Source organism: Melanotaenia boesemani, chromosome 23, assembly GCF_017639745.1.
Source record: "Melanotaenia boesemani isolate fMelBoe1 chromosome 23, fMelBoe1.pri, whole genome shotgun sequence".
NCBI classification, from domain to species: Eukaryota; Metazoa; Chordata; class Actinopteri; order Atheriniformes; family Melanotaeniidae; genus Melanotaenia; species Melanotaenia boesemani.
In genome coordinates this window covers 5,009,372-5,031,626 of record NC_055704.1, presented here as the reverse complement: position 1 = coordinate 5,031,626, position 22,255 = coordinate 5,009,372, and the positions used below count along the sequence as shown (strand labels likewise).

General features: G+C 45.8%; 5 protein-coding genes across 17 annotated transcripts; 2 read left to right on the top strand and 3 right to left on the bottom strand.

Annotated features, from left to right (window-relative positions):
* Nucleotides 1-1,417: 1,417 nt before the first annotated feature.
* Nucleotides 1,418-2,273, top strand: lamtor4 (late endosomal/lysosomal adaptor, MAPK and MTOR activator 4). The gene is made up of 4 exons (XM_041976968.1): nt 1,418-1,525; nt 1,679-1,762; nt 1,834-1,951; nt 2,096-2,273. Exons 1-4 carry the CDS (start codon nt 1,523-1,525, stop codon nt 2,191-2,193), a joined length of 303 nt encoding a protein of 100 aa, XP_041832902.1. The 5' UTR covers nt 1,418-1,522; the 3' UTR covers nt 2,194-2,273.
* Nucleotides 2,274-2,603: 330 nt separating this feature from the next.
* On the bottom strand, nt 2,604-5,779 carry LOC121634384 (ADP-ribosylation factor 4). Its single transcript, XM_041976967.1, has 6 exons — nt 5,529-5,779; nt 4,982-5,062; nt 3,765-3,874; nt 3,611-3,682; nt 3,269-3,394; nt 2,604-3,172 (listed from the first exon to the last, which is right to left on the bottom strand). The coding sequence occupies exons 1-6, from the start codon at nt 5,593-5,595 to the stop codon at nt 3,086-3,088; spliced, it is 543 nt and encodes a 180-aa protein (XP_041832901.1). The 5' UTR covers nt 5,596-5,779; the 3' UTR covers nt 2,604-3,085.
* A 326-nt stretch (nt 5,780-6,105) lies between these two features.
* Nucleotides 6,106-12,194, top strand: gcc1 (GRIP and coiled-coil domain containing 1). 6 transcript variants are annotated; one of them, XM_041976952.1, is made up of 5 exons: nt 6,106-6,272; nt 8,071-8,344; nt 9,372-9,892; nt 10,036-10,680; nt 10,873-12,194. In XM_041976952.1, exons 3-5 carry the CDS (start codon nt 9,518-9,520, stop codon nt 12,112-12,114), a joined length of 2,262 nt encoding a protein of 753 aa, XP_041832886.1. In that variant the 5' UTR covers nt 6,106-6,272; nt 8,071-8,344; nt 9,372-9,517; the 3' UTR covers nt 12,115-12,194. The 6 variants fall into 6 exon arrangements, with proteins under 6 accessions (XP_041832886.1, XP_041832889.1, XP_041832888.1 ...); XM_041976955.1 differs by lacking the exon at nt 8,071-8,344 and having other exon boundaries at nt 10,051-10,680; XM_041976954.1 differs by lacking the exon at nt 8,071-8,344 and having other exon boundaries at nt 10,048-10,680.
* Nucleotides 12,195-12,283: 89 nt separating this feature from the next.
* Nucleotides 12,284-21,980, bottom strand: dennd6b (DENN/MADD domain containing 6B). 3 transcript variants are annotated; one of them, XM_041976964.1, is made up of 20 exons: nt 21,646-21,977; nt 21,213-21,251; nt 21,087-21,129; nt 20,906-21,015; nt 20,284-20,364; nt 20,090-20,195; nt 19,922-20,001; nt 19,672-19,734; nt 19,543-19,598; nt 19,327-19,449; nt 19,134-19,229; nt 18,945-19,039; nt 18,640-18,705; nt 18,485-18,549; nt 18,321-18,410; nt 17,071-17,124; nt 16,891-17,000; nt 16,715-16,817; nt 16,564-16,638; nt 12,284-12,576 (listed from the first exon to the last, which is right to left on the bottom strand). In XM_041976964.1, the coding sequence occupies exons 1-20, from the start codon at nt 21,790-21,792 to the stop codon at nt 12,436-12,438; spliced, it is 1,743 nt and encodes a 580-aa protein (XP_041832898.1). In that variant the 5' UTR covers nt 21,793-21,977; the 3' UTR covers nt 12,284-12,435. The 3 variants fall into 3 exon arrangements, with proteins under 3 accessions (XP_041832898.1, XP_041832899.1, XP_041832900.1); XM_041976965.1 differs by having other exon boundaries at nt 12,284-12,581; nt 21,646-21,970; XM_041976966.1 differs by lacking the exon at nt 20,284-20,364 and having other exon boundaries at nt 21,646-21,980.
* LOC121634381 lies at nt 13,118-15,647 on the bottom strand. Of its 6 annotated transcripts, XM_041976963.1 has the most exons (3): nt 15,182-15,647; nt 14,870-14,893; nt 13,118-14,653 (listed from the first exon to the last, which is right to left on the bottom strand). In XM_041976963.1, exons 1-3 carry the CDS (start codon nt 15,625-15,627, stop codon nt 13,804-13,806), a joined length of 1,320 nt encoding a protein of 439 aa, XP_041832897.1. In that variant the 5' UTR covers nt 15,628-15,647; the 3' UTR covers nt 13,118-13,803. The 6 variants fall into 6 exon arrangements, with proteins under 6 accessions (XP_041832897.1, XP_041832893.1, XP_041832895.1 ...); XM_041976959.1 differs by having other exon boundaries at nt 13,118-13,885; nt 14,054-15,647; XM_041976961.1 differs by having other exon boundaries at nt 13,118-14,533; nt 14,870-15,647.
* Nucleotides 21,981-22,255: the final 275 nt, after the last annotated feature.

The following is a 22,255-nucleotide window of genomic DNA, read 5'->3' as shown; positions in this document are numbered from 1 at the left end:
CTTCCTGGTGAAGTATTCCGGGCACGTCCCACCAGAAAGAGGTCCCGAGGAAGACCCAGGACACGCTGGATGGACTACATCTCTCGGCTGGCCTGGGAACGCCTCGGGATCCCTCCGGATGAGCTGGTGAATGTGGCCGGGGAGAGGGAAGTCTGGGTTTTCCTGCTTAGGCAGCTACCCCCGCGACCCGACTCCGGATAAGCGGCAGAAAATGGATGGATGGAAGTTGTTTCTTTTACAACATTGTCATGCACATGAATCATTTATGCTCAGAGTTTAAATAAGTAAAGAAAATAAGACAAAACAAGTAAAGTAACCCTAACCAACAGTCATAACTTCACTAACAGCAGGTGAGCTTACCTTTGCAGTGAGACTGTGTTGTGCAGTCCTGCGGTGGAAATGTGAACAGATCCTGCCATCCCAGCCATTCCTGAAATGTTCGTGAGCTTCCAGAGATTTATAGTTTCTGAACTTTCTGAACATGTAAGCACTGATACCATAAATGAGGTAGCTTATGTCCAGCGATGAGGTTGGAGGTAGTAATGTAGCATCGGAGCTCCATTCCTTAGCTTTGAGGTCATAAAGATCTATGTTATTGACTGTTGACAATTTGGCCAAAAACTGATCCCGGGCCTCCTTGATAAGCTTGTCCCTGTATGGTATCCTCTCATCATTCTTTTTCTCCATATTGGCGACTAAGTTAACGGTTTTAAAACGTATTACTAGTTAAAATACTGCTTTTGTGTTGCTTGTTAAAATCTGAGATGCAGGGCGTGTCTGCTCGTTAGTTGACCTATCTGACAAAGACTAATTAATTAATTCATTCATTCATTCATTCATTCAAATGCTCAATTTAACATGAACAAACTGGTTCTGATGATAGCTGAAAACACCAAGAGGAAACTTTTCATTAATCACCTTAAAGTCTGATTTTTACATTTTCTGTATGAAGTTGTTTCATACACCCAGAAAGTTGGAAATGAGGGAATTTTCTAGAACATTCTTTGAACCAGGTTTAGTGGGACAAACATTGACTTTGAAACATCACAAAATAATATAAAAAAAACTTTAGAAATGCCAGAAATGTTAGATTTGGAGTGTAAACGTCTGTTTTCCTGCTTCTTTCTGAGGAAAACCGGTGACGTCACTGAGCCGTATTTAAGTAATGTTTGTAAATCTCACAAGCAAAACGGGGTTCATCATGTTTTCCACATTCTCTAGTTTTACGAAAATTTCACATTCATAAAAAGAAATGGACTGACAGCAAGCCTTGCTTTACACTATTCTCACATGAACTCAATACAGCACTATCATCTGCGGTCAAGGCTTTAAAAACAAAATTTATTTTGGGAACACACACACAACTCTGACGAGCGCACACAGAGGCAGACACACTGACAGTTTTCCGGACCATTTTCCGATTGCACGTGAATGTGCCAGAAGTCACGTGGGAGTCACGTGAGAGTCACCCAGACAGACGGAATGCAGCCGTTCCAGTAAAGAGGAGCGACCGAAGAAGAAAATGGTGAGTGTTTAAAGTTTAGTTTATAGTTCTAGGTTTTTTTAATCATATTTCTTGGAGCTATGGGGCGTTCACATAACTGGGACTTTACAGTGTGAGGAGTATACGGACGCTATTAGCGGTTAGCCTGTCAGCTTGTTGCTGTCCTGGTTGCAGACTACGGCGGCGCTGACTGCGGGTCTGGAGCGAATCCCGGACCAGCTCGGGTACCTGGTCATCAGCGAGGACGGGATTCTGGCTGTGAGTGTAAAACACGGCTCGTTCAAAGACTGATTATCGATGATGATATTGTGACGCCCTCGTGTGTCCAGTCTGCAGGGGAGCTGGAGAACGATGAACACGCAGCGGGTGTGATGATGCAGATGGTCAGAACAGCCAGCCGCTTCCGGTTATCTGGCTCAGCTGATCCACCCTTTAAGCGCATGTCAGGTAACGCGTTTAACTTGCTGCATCACCATGGTAACAACTGCTTAAGACACCAATTGCTCAGCGGAAAGTTCTGTTCCGTTTCATAAACTTCCACGTTACCATGGTGACGCCTCTCATGTTAAATCCTCACCTGTCTCTCTGCAGTGATCCTGGAGGACTTTGTTTACACGGTGACGGTTTCCAGCCAGAAAGTTTTCGTGGTCAAACGTCACAATAACCAGCATGAGCCAATCAGCGTGTAAAAACGGTCCAGTGGCGATGAAGATGAGGAAGTCCTGCAGCTGTTTGTGTAAACTGTTTAAATAAAGAATATTGTTTCAACGGATCAGCGGCTGACTATGTTGTATTCATCAGGGTTAGTGACCAACAAGGTCAGCGGTCACATGATCGGCTGCTCATTCATCAGTCAATCATTCAAGTGTTTATTTCAGGTCTTTAATCTTGAGTCAAGACAAAATAAACTGGGATGGAACGTCTTTCTGGACCCAACCAGGAAGCAGTTCTGGTCCTGAACCAGGAAAAGGTATTGGTCCTGAAGGCTTTAGTTGTGGTTGCCAGCTGGTTCAGATGATGTCATCTTGTTGGATTAATGCAACTTCTTCACATCAACATGGTTAAATTATGAAAACCACAGAAGAAGAAGAAAAGCAGCTGAGAAGAAAAACAAACTTTATTGCATCACGACCATCTCTGCGTTTCTTCTTCTTCACATTAATGAGGAATAACGAGGCCGTCAGGTTCGGCTCTGTGGAATGAGTCATCAGATGACCAGGTAACCGTTACCTGCCACAAGCCCCGCCTCCTCAACTCATAGGTAACTGTCACCCATCATAAGCCCCGCCCCTCTTTTCCCATCACATGATCTGGAGCTAAAACATGCGGATTAAAAGAGAACAAATCAATCTAACAAACACCTGCAAAAGAAGAAGAGGATGATGGGAAACCAGGTGAGCTCAGTGTCCATGACATCACTTCCTCCTACAGACACACATTTATAATTTAAAAAAAAATAAAATGAAAAAGAAAACCCTCAAAGAACCCAGAACCAGTCCTGTGAAAGGCTCCTCCTCCTCTTCCTCCTCAGTCTGTACACGGTGACATCAGTCTGCTACTTCCTGTTTCCTGTCAGCTGACCTAGCGTTTCGACAGCTCATTGGATAACCAATCCAGACCTTCATAAAGACCAGTACCCTGAGTGGCACAGGTGGCCTGAACGTGCCACTGAAACAAACAAACAAACAAACAAACAAACAGCAGGTCAAAACAGTAAACAAGTGACTGTCCATCTAAACATGCATACTGATTATTGATTCTTACGGTTCTGCTGCGCAGGCTGTGCAGGCCCAGTTTGTCGGTGAGTTCACTGACCCCCATGGCGTTGGGAAGATCCTGTTTGTTTGCAAACACCAGAAGCACCGCCTCCTTTAACTCGTCTTCCTGGATCTGTGGAGAGAGTCATGTGACCCATGTTACCAATAACATCCATCCCCAAGTCTTTCAGATCATCCCCCAGCCGTCCAGGTCCACCCGATCATCTCTCACCATCAGATTATTTAAAATGGTGGAAATTACTAAAATTTCAGATTATATCAGAGTCACCCTGGTCTCCAATCATGTGACTGAGTACCTGCAGGTCATGTGACTATCTGCATTACTCACCATCTTGGAGAGCTCCTCCGCTGACTCAGCGACTCTCTCCCTGTCGTTGCTGTCCACCACGAAGATCAGACCCTGCATGAAAACCAATCACGGATTAATACTCTAACCGCCACATCTGGGACTGAAAACTCTCCGCTGTGTTCTCCAGGTGTACCTGTGTGTTCTGGAAGTAGTGTCTCCAAAGAGGTCTGATCTTGTCCTGACCACCAACGTCCCAGACTGTGAAGCAGATATTTTTGTACTCCACAGTCTCCACGTTGAAACCTGAAACACACACACCAGATAAGGTTCCCCCTGAGCATGTGCAGACCGTCAGCCACAAAGACAACTACACGTAGACGCCACAATGGTCCCTGCTTCGTACGTCAGCAGCGCCGCCATATTGGTCCTCACAAGTTATCAGTTTTCAACGGGAGTGAACGGAGGAAAGATGCCTGGACCTTCTGCAGTTTGGAGCTGAACGCTCTGTAAACATGATCACCAGGAGTTTGTTTTCATAGTAAGAATGAACTGTTTGTTTTTTTTTTTTTTTTTTTTCAGGCCCTTGTCATTCATAACATTGTTATCCAGCCTATATTGCTGGTTATATGTGAGAGCCTTTAGGCCCACTTCAGACAACACAGAACCTTGTCAGAACTACAGGGTTTATTATAACGTTTATCACTGTTGCCATGGTTTTCACTGGTGCAATGCATTTCTTAAAAACCTTTTAATAAGTAGTTATGTTAGTTTTCGTAGTATAGTGTTTTAAAATGACATTAGGTTTCTGTGTAAAATCTACACTCTGTACTATTTTTATTTAACTATATCATGATAAAATAGATCTATTTATGGATGCATTGGTGTAAAACTAATTAGGCTTTACTTAGACTTAGACACCTTTTAAACCACAGGATTATAATATAAATATCTATCTTGTTAAACAGAAAAATAATTAACCACAACTATTCCTGGTTAACACCTGGTTTTACCTTTGACAGTAATTTCCCACCCATTATGTACAGCCTGTCTCTGCAGCGGAGGACGCCGCTAAGCGGTGGACGAACAATGCATCCCCACTGGGGGACGGTGTCCAGCGCTGTCCGGTATAGTAGGAAGACAAGTAAACTTTGTTTATTTACAGTTTATTTTCAATGAAAAATTTTCTCCGCTTCAGTCAGGGGGAGAGACACCTTAACATGTGTGTCTGAAGAGAAGCAGCCAATCAGAGAACTTGCCAGCAATCTACCTGAACTTTGGACCTCAGTCTTCAGTGTCTCTGAATGAAAACACGTGCCTCTGATCTGAACCAAGACCAGAATTTGGAGCTGTCAGGAGCACCTGTCCTTGTCTGAACCCTCACCTGTAGATTCCTGCTTATTGATTACTTACCAATAGTTGGGATGGTGGTGACGATTTCTCCGAGCTTCAGTTTATACAGGATGGTGGTTTTTCCGGCTGCATCCAGACCCACTAAAACCAGATGAAGAAATGAAAACTATTAAAACACTGAGAACCTGGATCTCAACATAAAAATTCATCCACAAAATAACGGATCAAAACAGAAAAAATAAATAAAATTATAAATACAAAATTACCTTCAACAAACTAGATCTAAACGCACAAAAACATTACCCAGGAGACATAAAACTGACTTTAGAAAGTTAATTTGAACACATTTAAACTAGATTAAGGTAAACAAACGCAATCCTTCCGTTAGCTTTGACCGTTAGCATCTGGTGGCTAACCCCATTAGCTTATACTTTTATTATTTTGTATTAAAAGCGGGTTTAGCTTTGACCAGTCATGTCTTTGTAACGGAAAACAAAGTAAAATCGGTCCGGTTAGAACAGTGGTCAGTCTGCGGAGGGACTTTTCATCAGCCCGCCGGTGCCTGGCCGTTTGGATCGGAGCTAGTTAGCCTAGCCGCAACGCTCACCCATCAGTATCCTCATCTGCTTCTTCCCGAACAGCCTGGAGAAGAGAGATGAGATGGTCAGACCCATGTTGAACGGGATTCCGTTGGAGCAGAGGGGCGGGAGAACCTGGCGGTGGAGGATGGGGGTCTTCAGTCCGAAGAAGCTGCTGTCAGAAGCCGGGAAACTGACGCAGAACAGGCTGAGAAGAGCGGTCTGTGGGCGCAGCTCCTCCTCGGTGCCACGTCCAGGCCAACGCGGAGCAATTGACGTCACTGCCTTGTAAAAACTTTATTAACAGCACAGAGTAAATGCTGTGTTTAAGGTTCATGCAAAAGATCGTAAATTTGTGGTTTAGAGCAAAATGAAAGTCTTGTCTATCCATATAAAATGGTATTTAAAATGGTTTAGAGCAAAATGAAAGTATTGTCTATTTATTTAAAAACAAATTAAAGGTTAATGGGGCTCCATTTGATGTCTGTTACTTAAAATATTTGTGTATAGCAGATTTTAACATTTAAATTAAGATGATTGTTTGCTCCGGGTGGCCTGGTACTTGTACTGATGTCTTTGAACATAACATTCAGTTCCCGACTCCTGCTCGACTGCTTCCGGTGTGGGTGAACATGGTTGCATTTGACAGATAATTATGGGCTTTGGCTTTTTAATTCCAGAATCGGTATCGGCAGGTTAACAGATTCTCTGAGCGTGTGCGTGATTTGAGCGCGTGGGAATCTGACCGTGTGCGTGAAACCGCTGATATTCAGGTAAGAACCGGATGAAACTGGTAGACTGTTTACAATCGGCTCCAGTGGTGTTAAAACACTACTGGTTCAATTTGGGCAACCTTAAAAACATGGCTTGGCTAAAACCCTTTGAACAGGACTGTTTGGTTGAGCTTCTGGTGCATGTTGTTTCTCTGTAAGCTAAAGGCGGATTTATGCTCGCGCGACGTCTGCGTGCGGTCGGCTGCGGCGTAGCTGACGCTGGTGAGTTTGTTCTCGTACTCGAGCGTAGGGGGTGCGCGTCGTTTTGGTGTTGTGTTGCAGTTTTTCCTCCTAACCTGAAGGTGGCAGCAGTAAACTCACCAGGTCGGAGTGCGCTAGGTATTTCCTGTTTTAAAACAACAATAGAGGACAGTATGGTTCAGTGTCTTTATTAGCTTGTGGAAGATAACGAAGAAATAATTTGATCAGCCGCTCATCAACTTGATGCACAGGGTACTGTTTTTAAAAACGGTGGTTATCCATAGATATATAAACGTAGATGCCGCGTTCGGGCTTGTCAGTCACTTCAACACGGGCCGGGGTTTCAGACCCGGTCAGATCAGTTAGACTGTTTGTGAAACCAAAATGCCAGATTTTGTGCTGCATACGGATGATCCTGTAAAAGAGACACCGAAACCAAGATAACAGGGATAATATTTCACAAGTAAGAAGTGGTTATTTAACTGTTATGAACTTGTTGAATTTGACGTATTTAACGTAACGTATATGACGTAACATAAATTAAACCAGCTTATGTCAGGACAAGAAAATAAAAAAATGTTTTTCTTAGTAAGACAGTGATTACAGTAAGATGGTTTAAGCATCAATAAGCCACTTCATATAATTGTGCTAAGTAGGTCATGGCATTTAAACATTATCTATTAAATCAGTTTCATGGCGCTAACTAGAACTTTAGCTACAGAAGAACTGAGTACAATGTTCAGATGGATTTGTTTTGTATGTTTTCAGAAGATAAATGAAGGAGGCAGCATGGGTAGCAGGAGAAACTTTGTACCGAAGGACTGTTCAGTCGTCTGCAGCCGTCATTTTAACCCAGAGGACTGGACAGTCAACTGGTTTAAAGGAAGAAGTGATACTATTAATTTTTAATTTTCCTGACCATCTTTGCAAAGTTAGTGTCATGACAATTTCTAATGTAATCTTAATATTTCACTAACACAACGGGGTCCCCTCTAAATGACAATAAAATACACTATTAGAAATGGTTCCTTCTGAACGATCCCTTCAGTACAAATTTCTCTGGTCTTGAACGTGTGTTTTATATTGGTGTTGTGTTCTTTGGTATCTTTATCAGGTTCATTACTTGTTGGGCTCGTCACATCAGAAGTAAATTTGGGTTCTTTATTTTGTATGAAAATGACAAGAGGAACAGATGTAACTTTAACTGAGGTATTTCGTTTTGGGGGTATTTTGGTAAATTTTTAATTTAGGCAATCCTTTTTTTTAATGAGTGTTTGTTTTTCTGTTTTTTTTTTATTTTGTTTTTAAAGCATTCATTTATTTTTATTTTTATTTTATATTATTCATATTATAAATACAATATAACTCCATATGGCATCACCATTATTATTTCTGAGTATTGCAGAAAAGAAAATCAGTTTGCATGTGGGTGTGTGTTTGAGTATGTGTAAGTGCATGATATAAAATAATAAAAATAATAATCTGTTGTATTATAAATATATATATTTATTTTCTAATAAACCAAGCCGATTAAAATCGTATGAAAATTCAGCAAGTTATGGTGATTTTAATCGATGATAGACCTCTGCCTCTGTAGACTAATGCAGTAAGTAGACGCGGCCTACCCCGGCCCAAGATGGCGGCCGCGCTGATCCATCGTTCCAATAGACAGCAGCGCCAGAGGCGACATCTACGTGTATATATCTACACATTAAGCCAGAAGAGCCAGAAATCCGGCAACATGTGATCCCAAACTGACCAATCACAAGGGAGTACCTCCGCGTAAAGGCGGATTTATGGTCGTCTGCGTAACAGCTGTAGGCTTGGCGTAGCTCTGTAGAGGCTCGATGCGCACCCCTGCACCTTAACAGGTAAATAACATTTTGTCTGCAAGACACGTCTAATGGTGAAGTACAAGTTCATGTAATTGGCACCAACAACAATGCTGTCTCAGTACTCTGAACAGGCTATTATTACATGCACCCGGAGTAACAAGGGCCAGGAAAACCTATTCTTCCGGACAGAACTGTTTTAGCTCGGTCAAATTCCCTGGATGTGTTTAGTTTCAGGTCATAGCATCTCTAGTGGGTTAGGGTCTGGGACCTGACCTGCCCACTTCAAACAGAGATTTAGACCAGTCTACCATTTATTATCATCCATCCTTGCTGTGCGTTGGGCAGAGACCGCAGTTCTTTCCTCCCTGCAGCTGTCAGACTTCACACACATGGAAACTGACTTTACATATTTATATACATTTATGTAGGTATTTATACACTGTACATACTCATCCTGTACATATTTATTGTGTGTGTGTTCTTGTTACTGCCTCTGTATTGTTGCAACAAAGCAATTTCCTGGCTGAGGGCCTAATAAAGATTTTTTATTCTTATTTGCCCACGTTGGTGAGTAACTACAAAGGCCAGGCTACTTAAACACAGAGTTAACCATGGAGCCATTATTGAAGGAATTATAGCCTTGCTCTACAATTACATTATCCTGAAGGAAAAATGGGATCTCCTTGCCATCGATCACATCTGTAGTGACGATGGCAAATACTGCGAGATCTTCCATCCTTGCAGTCGTCACAGCAACGATTACGGGGCCTTTATAATCCGCCTCTGACGACTCATGATGCTCTTGCCTGACCATGAAGTCAGACAGATGTCTGTCTGAATGAGCCTAATAAATTTGTGATGACGTCATAGAGGCCATGGTGACCCGCAAGTCCTCCAGATCAGTTCTGTCCACTTTTCTGTCAGATAAACTTTTTTTTTAAGGTTTTTAATCCTTTTGCTGGTTTATCTGAACAGTCTGAGGACGTCAAACAGATCCATTGATTGATTGGCAGAACCAGGATCTCTGTTGATCTCTAATTAGGTCTGTGAACCCTCATTTCAGAATCCATGAGACCCATCTAAGTTCCCATCGAGTCCCAGAAGACCTGTATGATGCTGGTCCGGTTCAACCTGAGCCGGATATTGGACTAAACCTAAGCTAAGGGGACTGAATCTGGGACTGCACCCATCAGAACCTGGTGGGCTAGCATGGAGAAGTTCGGGATGAGTTTTGGAGGCGGTCCCAGCAGGAAGGAACTGCTGGACACCATTGAGTCCCAGAAGAAGCAGCTGGTCCAGTACCAGACCCGCTTTAAGGACGTGGTTCGGGCCTACAAGAGTCTTCTGAAGGAGAAGGAGGCTCTGGAGGCCAGTTTGAAGGTTCTGACCGTGACCCAGGATGTGGACCTGAACCAGCAGGGCCTGCCCACCTCTGGAGGACCCGAACTCCCAGAGGATGGCTGCTCGCTTCACAGTGAGGAAAGTGTAGACACGACCGCATCCGTGGAACTGCCCACCGAGATTGCCAGGGGAGACCAGAGCGGGGAGGACCAGGGAAAACCAGGACCAAGATCCAGCTCTGTGGTAAGTCTCAAAAATCACCTAACCTGGTCCTGATGTAATGGTCTCTGGTCACATGACCTGATCATGATGTAATGGCCTCTAAGGTCATCTGAACCAGCCATGAATCGGGTCTAGGGTCACCTGACCTGGGTGTGACATTCTAGTTGTTTCTCCAGCAGCTGCAAGTGGAGTCCGAAACGGAGAGCAGTGGCATGGAGGCAGAGCATCAACAGAACACACCCCCTCTCAGCGCAGAAGCAGAGCGCCGCATCGCCCAGCTGAAGAGCCAACTGAGCACGCTCACCGGCGCCCTGGCCACAGTGACGCAGGAAAAGTCTCGGATGGAAGCGAGCTTCCAAGCTGACAAGCGCCAGCTGAAACAGGAGCTGGAGGACCTACAGGAGCATCTGGTCGCTGTGATGACACAGCAGGAGGCGGAGCTGCGGACGGTTCAGCATCAGCTGGCAGAGAGCCGTGCCCGTGTCATCACGCAGCAGCATGAGCGTGAGCAGGAGCAGACTGACCACGCCCAGCAGCTCCGGGAGCTCCAGAGGATCCTGCAGCAGGAGCGGGACCTGAGGCAGGAGGCTGATCTGCACCTGCAGGATGTCACCGCTGCTGCAGACCGGGGGGCGGAGTCTGAGCTCCACCTGAGCCAGGCCAGGGAGCAGTGTGACGAGCTGAGGAAGAGGTTGCAGGCCGTCGAGGAGGATCGGAAGAACCCAGATCCTAGAGTGGAGGAGCTGCAGCAAGAACTGCAGGAGCTGAAAACCCAGTTTCAGAACCAGATCCAGATCGAGACCTGCAAGGTGAGACCAGACCTGAACCTACCTGAACTCAGACAAAAACCAGATCCAGACCTGAAGAGTCAGACCTGACCTGAGGGTCTTGGATCAGGTACATTCATTGGTTTTGATCTGGCTTAGGGACCTGAATCGGGGACCTAGATAGGGGACCCAGACTGTAGACTCGGACCTGACCATGTCTCCGTTGTGTTGCAGATGTGCGAGGCGGAGGAGCATGCCCGTGAGCGTGCTCAGGCTGCAGAGGACCGGGTGGCAGGTCTGGAGCAACGGGTCTCAGAGCTGTCGGACCTCCTTGGGTCCTGCGAGAAGGCCAGGCAGCGAGACCAGCAGGCTGCTCAGAGACTCCGGGAACGGATCCTGCAGCTGGACTCAGAGAACAAGACGCTGGCCATGGCGACATCCAGCAGGACATCCACCGGTCTGGATGAGTCCCAGCTGGACGTAGGCGTCTTGAAGGAGAAACTGCAGACGGTAAAAAAACTGCTGCTGCTGGCGGCCCAGAAGAACCCGGACCAAAACATCCGGGACATGGCCGAGACAGAGTCGGGCCAGGATGAAGTCCTGTTCTACAAGCAGGAACTGCGGCAGCTGAAGGAGGACTTTGAGCGCTATAAACTGCGCGCGCAGGTGGTGCTAAAGAACAAGAATGCCAAAGATGGCTGCCAGGCCAAGGAGCTGGAGGAGGTCCGGGATCAGCTGGCCGAGCTGCGCGAGAAGTACATCACGCTGCGGATCCAGAGCGACGAGGCGGAGGCACAGCACCGCCGGCAGCTGGAGGAGGCACAGCAGCAGGTTGCGGCGCAGCAGCACGCCAACCGGCAGGACGCGGAGCGAGTGGCAGCACTGCATCGAGATGATCTGCTGCGTCTGGAGGCGGAGCTTCAGAAGCAGAGGGAGCGCACCATGGCGCTGCTGGACGAAAAAGACCGCGATCTAGAGAAGCTGCGTACCGCCGCGCTGACCTCCAGCCGTGAGGCGGACGAGCCAGCTGATGCTGCACAGGAGGATGCCCCTGACGTGGACGGCATCAGCCATGCACTGCGACGAGCCACGCCCACAGAGTCCATGCTGCTGCTGTACGCCGAGCAGCTGGCCCGTAAGGAGGTGGAGGTGGGCGCGCTGCGGCGGCAGAAGCACCGGTTGGAGGACGACCTCCATCAGCTGCAAGCCAAGATGCTCGCCAACGCCGAGCGCCACGACGAGAAGGAGGCGGAGCTCCAGGCCCGGTTCGACAAGCTGGTCCGGGACCAGAACCGGGAGGGTGCCAACATGGAGTACCTGAAGAACATTGTATACCGCTTCCTGACGCTACAGGATGCCAGCGGACGGCGGCAGACGCTTGGCGCCATCCTCACCATCCTCCACTTCAGCCCACAGGAGAAGCAGCACGTCATGAGGCTGCAGGGGCCTGCCTGGTGGGGCCCGGGGCCCAGGTGAGCCAGGTGGAGGAACTTGGTGTGAGCATTTTTTTGTGTGTTTGTTTTTTCTCTTTGACATTAAACAGATTTTTTTCTGCATCATGTTTGGTTTTTTCCTGTAAAGCAGCGGGAACAGGATGGATCAGTGATCCATCAGTGATCAGTAATTCTGACTCAAAACTAACACGATTGGTTCAGCTTTTATTTTCAAAACAGAAGCAAACATTCCCCTAACAATGAAGGAAACAAAAGGGTTTGTTGCTGTTCTCATTTTCTGATCCACAAACATCTGAGAACTCCAGCCTCTGTTGGAACCAGACCAGGAGCAATTAATCCAAGTCTACCAAAACCAGGTCCAGGTCCTCAGTGCGTGTGAAGAACCGTCTGCAGGTCTTGTGGCAGCGATCCGATGACTGATTCGATGAAACAGTTCAGTTTGTTTACAACTCCGTCTCTGACCTGCAGCTGCTGCCTCCGAGCTCTGATCTGGGTGACACAAATAGGAAGTATTCAAAGTAAAGAGGAAGTCAACCGAAGCTAAACGGGAGGTAAACAGAAGCTAAAGGGAAAAGAAACAAGCTAAGCCGGAAGGGAAACAGAAGCTTAACTAGTAAACAGGAATTAAATGAGATAAACAGGAAGTAACAAATCAAAGAGGGAAAAGGAATTCCTCCCATTAGTGGATTAATAAACAAAATCCTTTCATCCATTGTCTGCTGCTTTTCCTGGGTTGAGTTGCGGAGGCAGCTGCCTAAGCAGGGAATCCCAGACTTCCCTCTCCTCGGTCACATTCCCCAGCTCATCTGGGGGGATCCTGAGGCGTTCTCAGGTCTGCCGAGAGATGTAGTCCGTCCAGCGTGTCCTGGGTCTTCCCCGGGGCCTCTTTCCGGTGGGACGTGCCTGGAACACCTCACCAGGGTGTTCGGGAAGCATCCTGACCAGATGCCCGAACCACCTTATCTACTCCTCTGGATGTGGAAGAGCAGCGACTCTACTCTGAGCCTCCCGGATCACCGAGTTTCTCACCCTGTCTCTAAGGGAGAGCCCGGCTACCCTGCGGGAAAAAAAATTTTGGCTGCTTGTATTCGGCACTGTTCTTTCGGTCACTACCCTCAGTTTGTGACCATAGATGAGGGTCAGAGTGTAGATTGATCGGTAAATCAAGAGCTTTTCCACAGACCGATGCACACACTTGGCTGCAAATCACTCCAGTGAGAGCTGAAGATCACGGCCCAATGGAGCCAACAGAACCACATCATCCACAAAGAGCAGAGACCCAATCCTGAGGCTACCAAACCGGATCCCCTCAACACCTCGGCTGCACCTAGAAAATACTTACATAAAAGTTATGAACAGAATCGGTGACAAAGGGCTGCCTTGGCGGAGTCCAACCCGCACTGGAAACAAATTTGATTTACTGCCGGGAATGGGGACCAAGCTCTGGCACCGGTTGTACAGGGACCGGATAGTTCCTACAGTGGTGTCTGACACCCCATATTCCTGGAGCACCCCCCACAGGAGTTCCCGGGGGACATGGTTGAAACTCTTTCTCCAAGTCCACAAAGCACATATAGAATAATTAATCATTTTATTTCAGTTTTGCTTCAACCCTAGTCAACAACAACCAGTAACAGGTTTAGGAAGAATTAAATCAGTGAATGCAACAACAAAGATGGATAAGAGTTGATGTTGGTAAAAACAGAGCTTGTCAAGTTGCAGTAGCAGTTATAAATCCAGAAGGTAGACTGATATCATGACTGTTTAACCTGCCAGATAGCATGACTGTTAACCTACCAGATAGCACGAGTTTTAACCTACCAGATAGCATGAGTTTTAACCTGCCAGATAGCATGAGTTTTAACCTACCAGATAGCATGACTGTTAACCTACCAGATAGCATGAGTGTTAACCTGCCAGATAGCATGACTGTGAACCTGCCAGATAGCATGACTGTGAACCTGCCAGATAGCATGACTGTTAACCTGCCAGGTAGCATGACTGTTAACCTACCAGATAGCATGAGTTTTAACCTGCCAGATAGCATGAGTTTTAACCTACCAGATAGCATGAGTTTTAACCTACCAGATAGCATGACTGTTAACCTACCAGATAGCATGAGTTTTAACCTGCCAGATAGCATGACTGTGAACCTGCCAGATAGCATGACTGTTAACCTGCCAGATAGCATGAGTTTTAACCTACCAGATAGCATGAGTTTTAACCTGCCAGATAGCATGAGTTTTAACCTGCCAGATAGCATGAGTTTTAACCTACCAGATAGCATGACTGTTAACCTACCAGATAGCATGACTGTTAACCTACCAGATAGCATGATTGTTAACCTGCCAGATAGCATGAGTTTTAACCTGCCAGATAGCATGACTGTGAACCTGCCAGATAGCATGACTGTTAACCTGCCAGATAGCATGACTGTTAACCTGCCAGATAGCATGAGTTTTAACCTACCAGATAGCATGAGTTTTAACCTGCCAGATAGCATGAGTTTTAACCTGCCAGATAGCATGACTGTGAACCTGCCAGATAGCATGACTGTTAACCTGCCAGATAGCATGAGTTTTAACCTACCAGATAGCATGAGTTTTAACCTGCCAGATAGCATGAGTTTTAACCTGCCAGATAGCATGAGTTTTAACCTACCAGATAGCATGACTGTTAACCTACCAGATAGCATGACTGTTAACCTACCAGATAGCATGATTGTTAACCTGCCAGATAGCATGAGTTTTAACCTGCCAGATAGCATGATTGTTAACCTGCCAGATAGCATGACTGTTAACCTGCCAGATAGCATGAGTTTAAACCTACCAGATAGCATGACTGTTAACCTGCCAGATAGCATGAGTTTTAACCTACCAGATAGCATGACTGTTAACCTGCCAGATAGCATGAATGTTAACCTACCAGATAGCATGAGTTTTAACCTGCCAGATAGCATGAGTTTTAACCTGCCAGATAGCATGAGTTTAAACCTACCAGATAGCATGACTGTTAACCTACCAGATAGCATGAGTTTTAACCTGCCAGATAGCATGACTGTTAACCTGCCAGATAGCATGAGTTTTAACCTGCCAGATAGCATGACTGTTAACCTGCCAGATAGCATGACTGTGAACCTGCCAGATAGCATGAGTTTTAACCTGCCAGATAGCATGACTGTGAACCTGCCAGATAGAATGAGTTTTAACCTGCCAGATAGCATGTCTGTTAACCTGCCAGATAGCATGTCTGTTAACCTGCCAGATAGCATGACTGTTAACCAGCCAGATACCATGTCTGTTAACCTGCCAGATAGCATGAGTTTTAACCTGCCAGATAGCATGTCTGTTAACCTGCCAGATAGCATGTCTGTTAACCTGCCAGATAGCATGACTGTTAACCTACCAGATAGCATGAGTTTTAACCTGCCAGATAGCATGTCTGTTAACCTGCCAGATAGCATGACTGTTAACCTACCAGATAGCATGTCTGTTAACCTGCCAGATAGCATGACTGTTAACCTGCCAGATAGCATGACTGTTAACCTGCCAGATAGCATGATTGTTAACCTGCCAGATAGCATGACTGTTAACCTGCCAGATAGCATGACTGTTAACCTGCCAGATAGCATGACTGTTAACCTGTAAGTAGATAAAACAGTTTTCATGTGTTCAGTAAAAACCAACATGAATGATGTTCACATGATGATGTGCAGATCCTGGTGTTCAGGTCCTGGTGTTCAGATCCTGATGGAAGTCAAGTCAAGACCTCATCCTGACTCCAGGAGACAGCAGGAAGACCACAGCAGCGGTATCATAGATGGTCTGCAAGAATGCTAACCCAGAACATTTGATCTGGCCTTTATAGATTTCCATCAGTTTTTACCAGTCCACCCTGTGACCACCCCACACTGCCCCTTCTTTTTACATACCCCTAACCCTAATAAACCAGTATGTGGAAATTGTCACAGAAATATATGAAAGACGAAAGAAAGATAAAGAAAGATAAACCATGACTTTACATATAAAAAATTGTAAATGTTTTTTACAAAATGGAAAAAGAGAGAGCAGCTGTTTTGATGCATTTTCTCGTGCATGCAACTTGTTTTTGTTTAGTGTAGATAAAGTTTATGCAAGGACAAATAACTGTTGATTTGTTGGGCAGCCATCTTTGCCGGGTGAAGTCGGGGTTGTTGAGCTTTCCCCAACTTTCCGAGTTGGATATCCGACTTCAAGGGGCGTTTGCGTTGTATTTCCAACTGGGAAATCGGAAAATCCAACATCCAACAAGTACAAACTGAACACACCATTACAACAAGTAAATAATGACTGTCATGATGATCATCTGAGGTTGGTGGTTTTGGATTTTAACCCCTGGAGGTTTTTGTTTTGTCCCAAATTTAAAGATGGCTGACTTTCTTTGTCACATGACTGACCTCAGTCCTCTTTTTACCTGTTTCACATGAACTCACCAGTTTCTCTCTGAGCTTCAGGATTAGATCCACAATCTCCACCTCAGACTTGTCTTTGGTCCAGCCCAGCAGATCCTACAGATACAATGGTACCAGTTCAGGGGACTTGTCTGTCTCAGACAGTTACAGGTGTTACAGGTGAGGGACTCACAGCGTCACAGATAACCTCCAGGTGAAGGCTCTCCAGTTTCTGGGTCATCTCTTTGTGTCGCTCACGATACCAGCCATCAAAGTTTGGAGACCTGAAAAACTTCCTGAGACAAAAACACATCAGAGACATCAGCAATATCAGGATGTTAAGTGGACACCTGTACAGGTGTAACATACCTGTACAAACCCATCCAATCACCTCTGAGTAGAGAGGTAAGCTGAGGACCAGCGTGGTCCAGAGTGGACAGGAACTCATCCTGACTGAAGGGACGAATCTGAGGAGGAGTCTGAACAGAAGGAAACGAACGCCTGTCACGAATGACATTATTGTGATCTGAGGATCCACCTCCAGTTTACCTTCCAGGGCGTCACTGATCTCTGCAGCGGCATCAAACTCGCCATGTAGCGCTCCTAGCAGATGGAAACGTCTTTGTGATTGGATGGTTCATGGCTTAATTAGTTTTAATAAAATACTTTAATAAAAAACTGAGAAGTGAAACATTTATTCCTAAGATGGTTTCACCTGTCCTGGTCTTACCTGTCCTGGTTTCCCCTGTTTGGGTTTCACCTGTCCTGGTGTCATCTGTCCTTGTCTCACATGAGCTGGTGTCACCTATCGTGGTTTAGCCTGTCTTGGTCTGACCTTCCCTAGATTGAGCTGTCCTGGTCTAACCAATCCTGGTTCCTCTTGCCCTGGCCTCACCTGTCCAAGTTTCACCTGACCCAGTCTCACCTATTCTGGTCTCACCTGCCCTAGTTTGAGCTGTCCTGGTCTCATCTATCCTGGTTCCACCTGTACTGGCCTCACCGCTCCTAGTATCACTTATCATGGTTTCAGCTATCCAGATCTCACCTGTCCTGTGGCCTCATTTATCAACCACAGAAGTGTGCGTATGAACATCCCCATGCAAAATATCAGATTTATCAACTTGTACTTGGCGTAGGAAAATGTAAATTTAAGCACAATTCTTACCTGCGTAATACAAACCCTAGTGCTGAGGATGGCTGGCTGGTGAGCATTTCAACATTAATTTCTGTGCTTCATATGATTTATCAGAATTTATTTTCTCTGATCCAACAGTTTACTGCAGCTGTTATCTTCTCCTAAGCTGTATTTTTTCTTTTGTTGGTCACACCTGCATTACCTGTTCCAAACAGTATTTTCTGGTTCTTTCAACTTCTCCAACAAGTACCTCAATTTTGGTGTCGGAGAAATTCCTCTTCTTCCCCCTCTTTGCCATGATTTTGGAGAGAAAAAAGTCCATTTACGCATTCTTAAAGGGACTGCTGCTACTATATGTGGTCAGTTGGAGGCGTTTCTGAATGCAAATGAGCCAGAACATGCGCAAGCATGGTTATTTAGAACAGATGGGATTTATCAACAGAGCGTACTTACCGGTGTGCGCACGCATGTTTGATGAATCAGGATTTTTTTCTACTTACACACATTCTAAATTTCAGTCCTACGCAAGAATTCAGAACCTTTTCTACGCACGGTTGATAAACGAGGCCCCTGGTTCCACCTGTCCTGGCCTCACCAGTCCTAGTATCATCTATTCTGGTTATACTCGTCATTTCACCTGTTCTGGTCTCATCTGGTTTCTTACCAGAGGGATGATGAAGCTCTGCGTCAGCTCCAGCAGGTGTCTCCTCAGGATGGCACTCTGCACCTCAGACGGTCTCTTTCTTTGGATTCCCTGCAGATCCACACATACATCTGAGAAGCTTTGTCCACCCCGCCTCAGGTGTGTCTACATGGATGTCTTCTCACCTTCAAAAGTCTTTTGATCAGGATCTTGTCTTTATGCAGAAATGTCTTGTATGCTGTGTAGATACCTGCACACACACACACACACACAACAAAATGTGCCACACAAGCTACAGTTAAAACAAACTATTGCAGACAGGTGTGTCAGGTAAGGTTACCTGGTTTGGTGTCAAGTGTCTTTAATTTGGACAATTTCTTCAGCTTCAACTGCTTTGGTAAATCACCTGGATGAGAGGAGAAAGACACAACCAGGTGTGAAATTTACTAGGTGTGGAACCTGTTCTTTCTTTCTGAAGGATTCTCAGTGTCTCCACCGGGCAGACTACCGTTTTCTGACAGCCGGGGTGACCTACGGTAAGCAGTTATCAGACTGAACAGGTAAGTGAACATAGCGGAAAGATGTAAACAGGTAAGGAGAGAAGGTGAGGAGGAAGAACCTGATGAAGAAAAAAGAAAAAGTCACCTGCCATCTTCATCTCTCCCAGTCGGATGATGTGCGGCCAGTTCTGGAACGTCTTGATGAAAAATGGGTTGGTGACGCCCAGAACCACGTTTGGCCTGAAGAATACAAGCGAGATACATGTGATGAAAGGTGTGTGTTCTCTTGGTTTGTGTTTTCCAGGTGTGTATTCTGCAGGTGTATGGGTCTTACGGGGCCTGAGTCTTGGTTGTGTACTCCCTGAACTCGCTGTCATGGATGGTGAAATAAGGGCGAAAGTCACAGCAGAACTTCAGAGGACTAATGGAACTGACGATGGACACACACGCACACATATTGTTACCATAGCAACATATTAAACACTGCCCTGTGATTGGCTGCCAGGCACTGGGTGATCCTCAGCTACCTGATGAGAGCCAGCACGGTTTCTGAGCAGATGGTTGGAGATGGCGCCATGACAACCAGCGGTTCCCCGAGCAGGGTGAGCTCCCAGAGCATCTGCAGGTGGATCAGAACTGACTGGAAACACCTGAGTAGGACACAGGTGAACCAGGGATTGTTTTTTAAATCTAAATACAGGGCCGTAGATGAGACAGGTGTAGAAACAGGAAGCAGCACTGACCTAAAAAGGTCCAGTTCATGGATGGTCGGCAGCAGCATCGGAGCTGGCAGGATGTTCTGAAGAAAGAGCACCTTTCTTATAAACAGAACCTGAAGCATCAGAACAAACAGGTAAGAGAACCGTTCTGACCTCTGTGGCGGGCTGTCGTATTGGACTTCCTCCTGGTTTGTCTGTCTTTGACGGAATCCTCACCTGAAACATCAGAAACTCCATGAGTGATGGGAAAATATCGCCCACAACAGAGAAGTACACATGGAAACCACAGAGATCCAATCAACATGGTCCAAGATACTACTGAGCTGGAAAAACTGGTTTTCCTGTTTTCGCTCAGGTTTACCACACCCACTCTTCACTCTGTAACTTTCTAGAAATTTCTCACCTGTAGGATGACACCCATTACAGGTAAGTTGAGGGTCAGTCCAGGGGTGGGTGCCGCCCACTGGTTAATCTCGTTACAAACTGAAAGCAGGAGTGGAGTAAAAACATGAAAGTAACATCACAAAAAACTGATTGGCTTTTGCTTATGATGAAATGATGATGTCATCACCTGCTTCCAGACAAGGCTCCAGCTTCTCAAAAAACTCAGGTGCGATGATCTGCAGCAGCGAGTAAAACAGGCGAGTGTATGGCAGCCTGGACACCAACACCAAGGACTGAAACACAGAGTCACATGACCATCACACGGCTACGAACGTCCCACCAGATAAATCATCCCATCACAACTGAGATCCGGTCAGTTACCTTCTGGAAGTAACCTCTCTTCACAGAGACGTCCTTCACCTGTCTGAAGTAGACATACCCAAAGAAATGTGCCGTTTCTCTCTAAAGAGACAACAACAGAGGAACAAACCTGAAAAAAAAAATAACCTAAAGAAAAACATCCACGAAAACATCTCACTGCTGTTACTTCTCGTTTACACCTGAGAGAACATCAAACCTGCTGTTACTTCCTGTTTACATGTGAGAAAACGGCCGTGTCCCAATTCAAGGTCTGCACACTTCACACAGTGAACATTTGTGAAATGGGACAGCCTACCTAGCCAACAAGAATTGTTTTGAGGGCAAACAAAGTGTGGATTTGTAGGGTGGATTCAGAGGCTCCTTCGAATTGGGACAGTGCTTGGCGAACCACAGTGACGTATGTAGTCAACAAATCTGCACTTCGAAGTCTGCAGTCCCTGAATTGGGCCACAGCTAACATCGCACCTGCTGCTACTTCCTGGTTAAACCTGAGAGAACACCACACCTGCTGTTTTTTCCTGTTTACACCTGAGCAAACATCTCACCTACTGTTACTTCAGGTTTACACCTGCGTCCTGCAGTTTACACCGAACATTGTGTGACCGCAGCCTGCAGGTCTCACCTGCAAGGTGACAGGTGCATCTTTGTTGTAGACGTCATCTCTGAACCTGGACTCTCTGCGGCCAACAGACTGACGTAACCTGAAGCTGAACTGAGTGTCCCCAAGGCATCCTGGGAAATCAGACAGATCACGTGAGCTCTGACCTCTCACCTCCCCAACACATTTAGTTAGCTAAATTTACCTGAGTAAGAGTCAGGGAAGGACAGGTAGCAGATGCTGGTTTTCTGATAACGAAACAAAGGAAACAATCAGTGAATCTGTGCTCAATAACATGAAGATAAAAGCTAAAAAGATTATTGATCATCACCTCTTTCTCAGTGAGCTTCACGTCCTGAGGATAAACCAGCTAGAAGAAGAAGAGAGACTTATACCAAACTTCATTTAGATTTCTGCTGATTTAAGGCTCCTCAGCTTTTTTAACAAAACTGCATCTACTGCTCCTTAATCACAACTATCCTGCACATATATGACTGATAATCAAAACTGATATATTGATCAATGAATACTGAACTCAACAATAGATCAATCGGACAGAATCTGAGTATGTTTGTCAAGAAGGCAAAAAACAAAGAATTGTGTGTTTTTTAAATGAAGTTTGGTGCAGAATGAGGAGCAGTCCCGGTTTCTTTTGTTCTGACTGATAAACTCTCCTCTGATCCCTTCATCGATCATGTCATTTCCACCTGCCTCTTGTCGTTGGATCCATCATGACTGAAGCTAACGATGCTAAACCAACGTACCTCGATGGCTTGTCCAAGCTCCAGGTCGAAGGTAACGACGCACACACACTCCAGCCAGGAGGAGAAGCGTGCCCACGCGCCCTGGCTGTATGGCCTGTCCGCGGCCTCCTCGTGTCTGGGAGTACCGGAACCGTCCAGCGGGTTCATGACGACCGTCTGAGAGATGCAGCACCGCCCCGGCCTATCCTCCGGTCCTTCATCATCAGCATCAGGTGCAGTTCTTCGCGCGCCCCCTGCAGGATAGGCGAAGAACTGCAGACGTCTTGTTTCAGTGTTATTGTTCTAAAACACAGATCTGTGGTCGGCAATTGGCCCGATTACACTAATAAAAGTAAATACAAAACAACAATTTGCAAGAGTTATTTCTCAGTGCAGAGACATGGTGGTGTTTGCAGCGCTGCTGTGTGTGAAATTTATCAAAACGTTTCCATGCTTTAACTTTTACTTTTGAAACCGGTACTGGATCACAAGTTGCTCAGTTGGGTGATAAATCATGGAATTGGTTATAGTTCTTTCTCCTTTTTGTACTCTGTCTTATCTGAAGCGAGGAAACCCAAGCGTTAACCTGCTAGTCAGCTGTTAACTTAGTGGCTCAGTCATCTGTCATGGC

Coding starts and splice junctions, on each gene's coding strand:
- dennd6b (XM_041976964.1), bottom strand. CDS start 21,792: ATGAACCCGCTGGACGGTTCCGGTACTCCCAGACACGAGGAGGCCGCG. Junction 19,735..19,921: donor TAATGGGTGTCATCCTACAG/GTGAGAAATTTC, acceptor CTGATGTTTCAG/GTGAGGATTCCGTCAAAGAC. Junction 17,125..18,320: donor AGAGCTTCATCATCCCTCTG/GTAAGAAACCAG, acceptor TCCATCTGCTAG/GAGCGCTACATGGCGAGTTT.
- LOC121634381 (XM_041976958.1), bottom strand. CDS start 15,627: ATGCTATCTGGCAGGTTAACAGTCATGCTATCTGGCAGGTTAACAGAC. Junction 15,494..15,541: donor ACAGTCATGCTATCTGGCAG/GTTAACAGACAT, acceptor GCTATCTGGTAG/GTTAACAGTCATGCTATCTG.
- lamtor4 (XM_041976968.1), top strand. Junction 1,763..1,833: donor GCGAGGACGGGATTCTGGCT/GTGAGTGTAAAA, acceptor TCGTGTGTCCAG/TCTGCAGGGGAGCTGGAGAA. Junction 1,952..2,095: donor ACCCTTTAAGCGCATGTCAG/GTAACGCGTTTA, acceptor GTCTCTCTGCAG/TGATCCTGGAGGACTTTGTT.
- gcc1 (XM_041976950.1), top strand. CDS start 9,518: ATGGAGAAGTTCGGGATGAGTTTTGGAGGCGGTCCCAGCAGGAAGGAA. Junction 9,893..10,035: donor GACCAAGATCCAGCTCTGTG/GTAAGTCTCAAA, acceptor GTGACATTCTAG/TTGTTTCTCCAGCAGCTGCA. Junction 10,681..10,872: donor TCCAGATCGAGACCTGCAAG/GTGAGACCAGAC, acceptor GTTGTGTTGCAG/ATGTGCGAGGCGGAGGAGCA.
- LOC121634384 (XM_041976967.1), bottom strand. CDS start 5,595: ATGGGTCTGACCATCTCATCTCTCTTCTCCAGGCTGTTCGGGAAGAAG. Junction 3,875..4,981: donor CACCACCATCCCAACTATTG/GTAAGTAATCAA, acceptor TGTGTGTTTCAG/GTTTCAACGTGGAGACTGTG. Junction 3,173..3,268: donor ACAGCCTGCGCAGCAGAACC/GTAAGAATCAAT, acceptor TGTTTGTTTCAG/TGGCACGTTCAGGCCACCTG.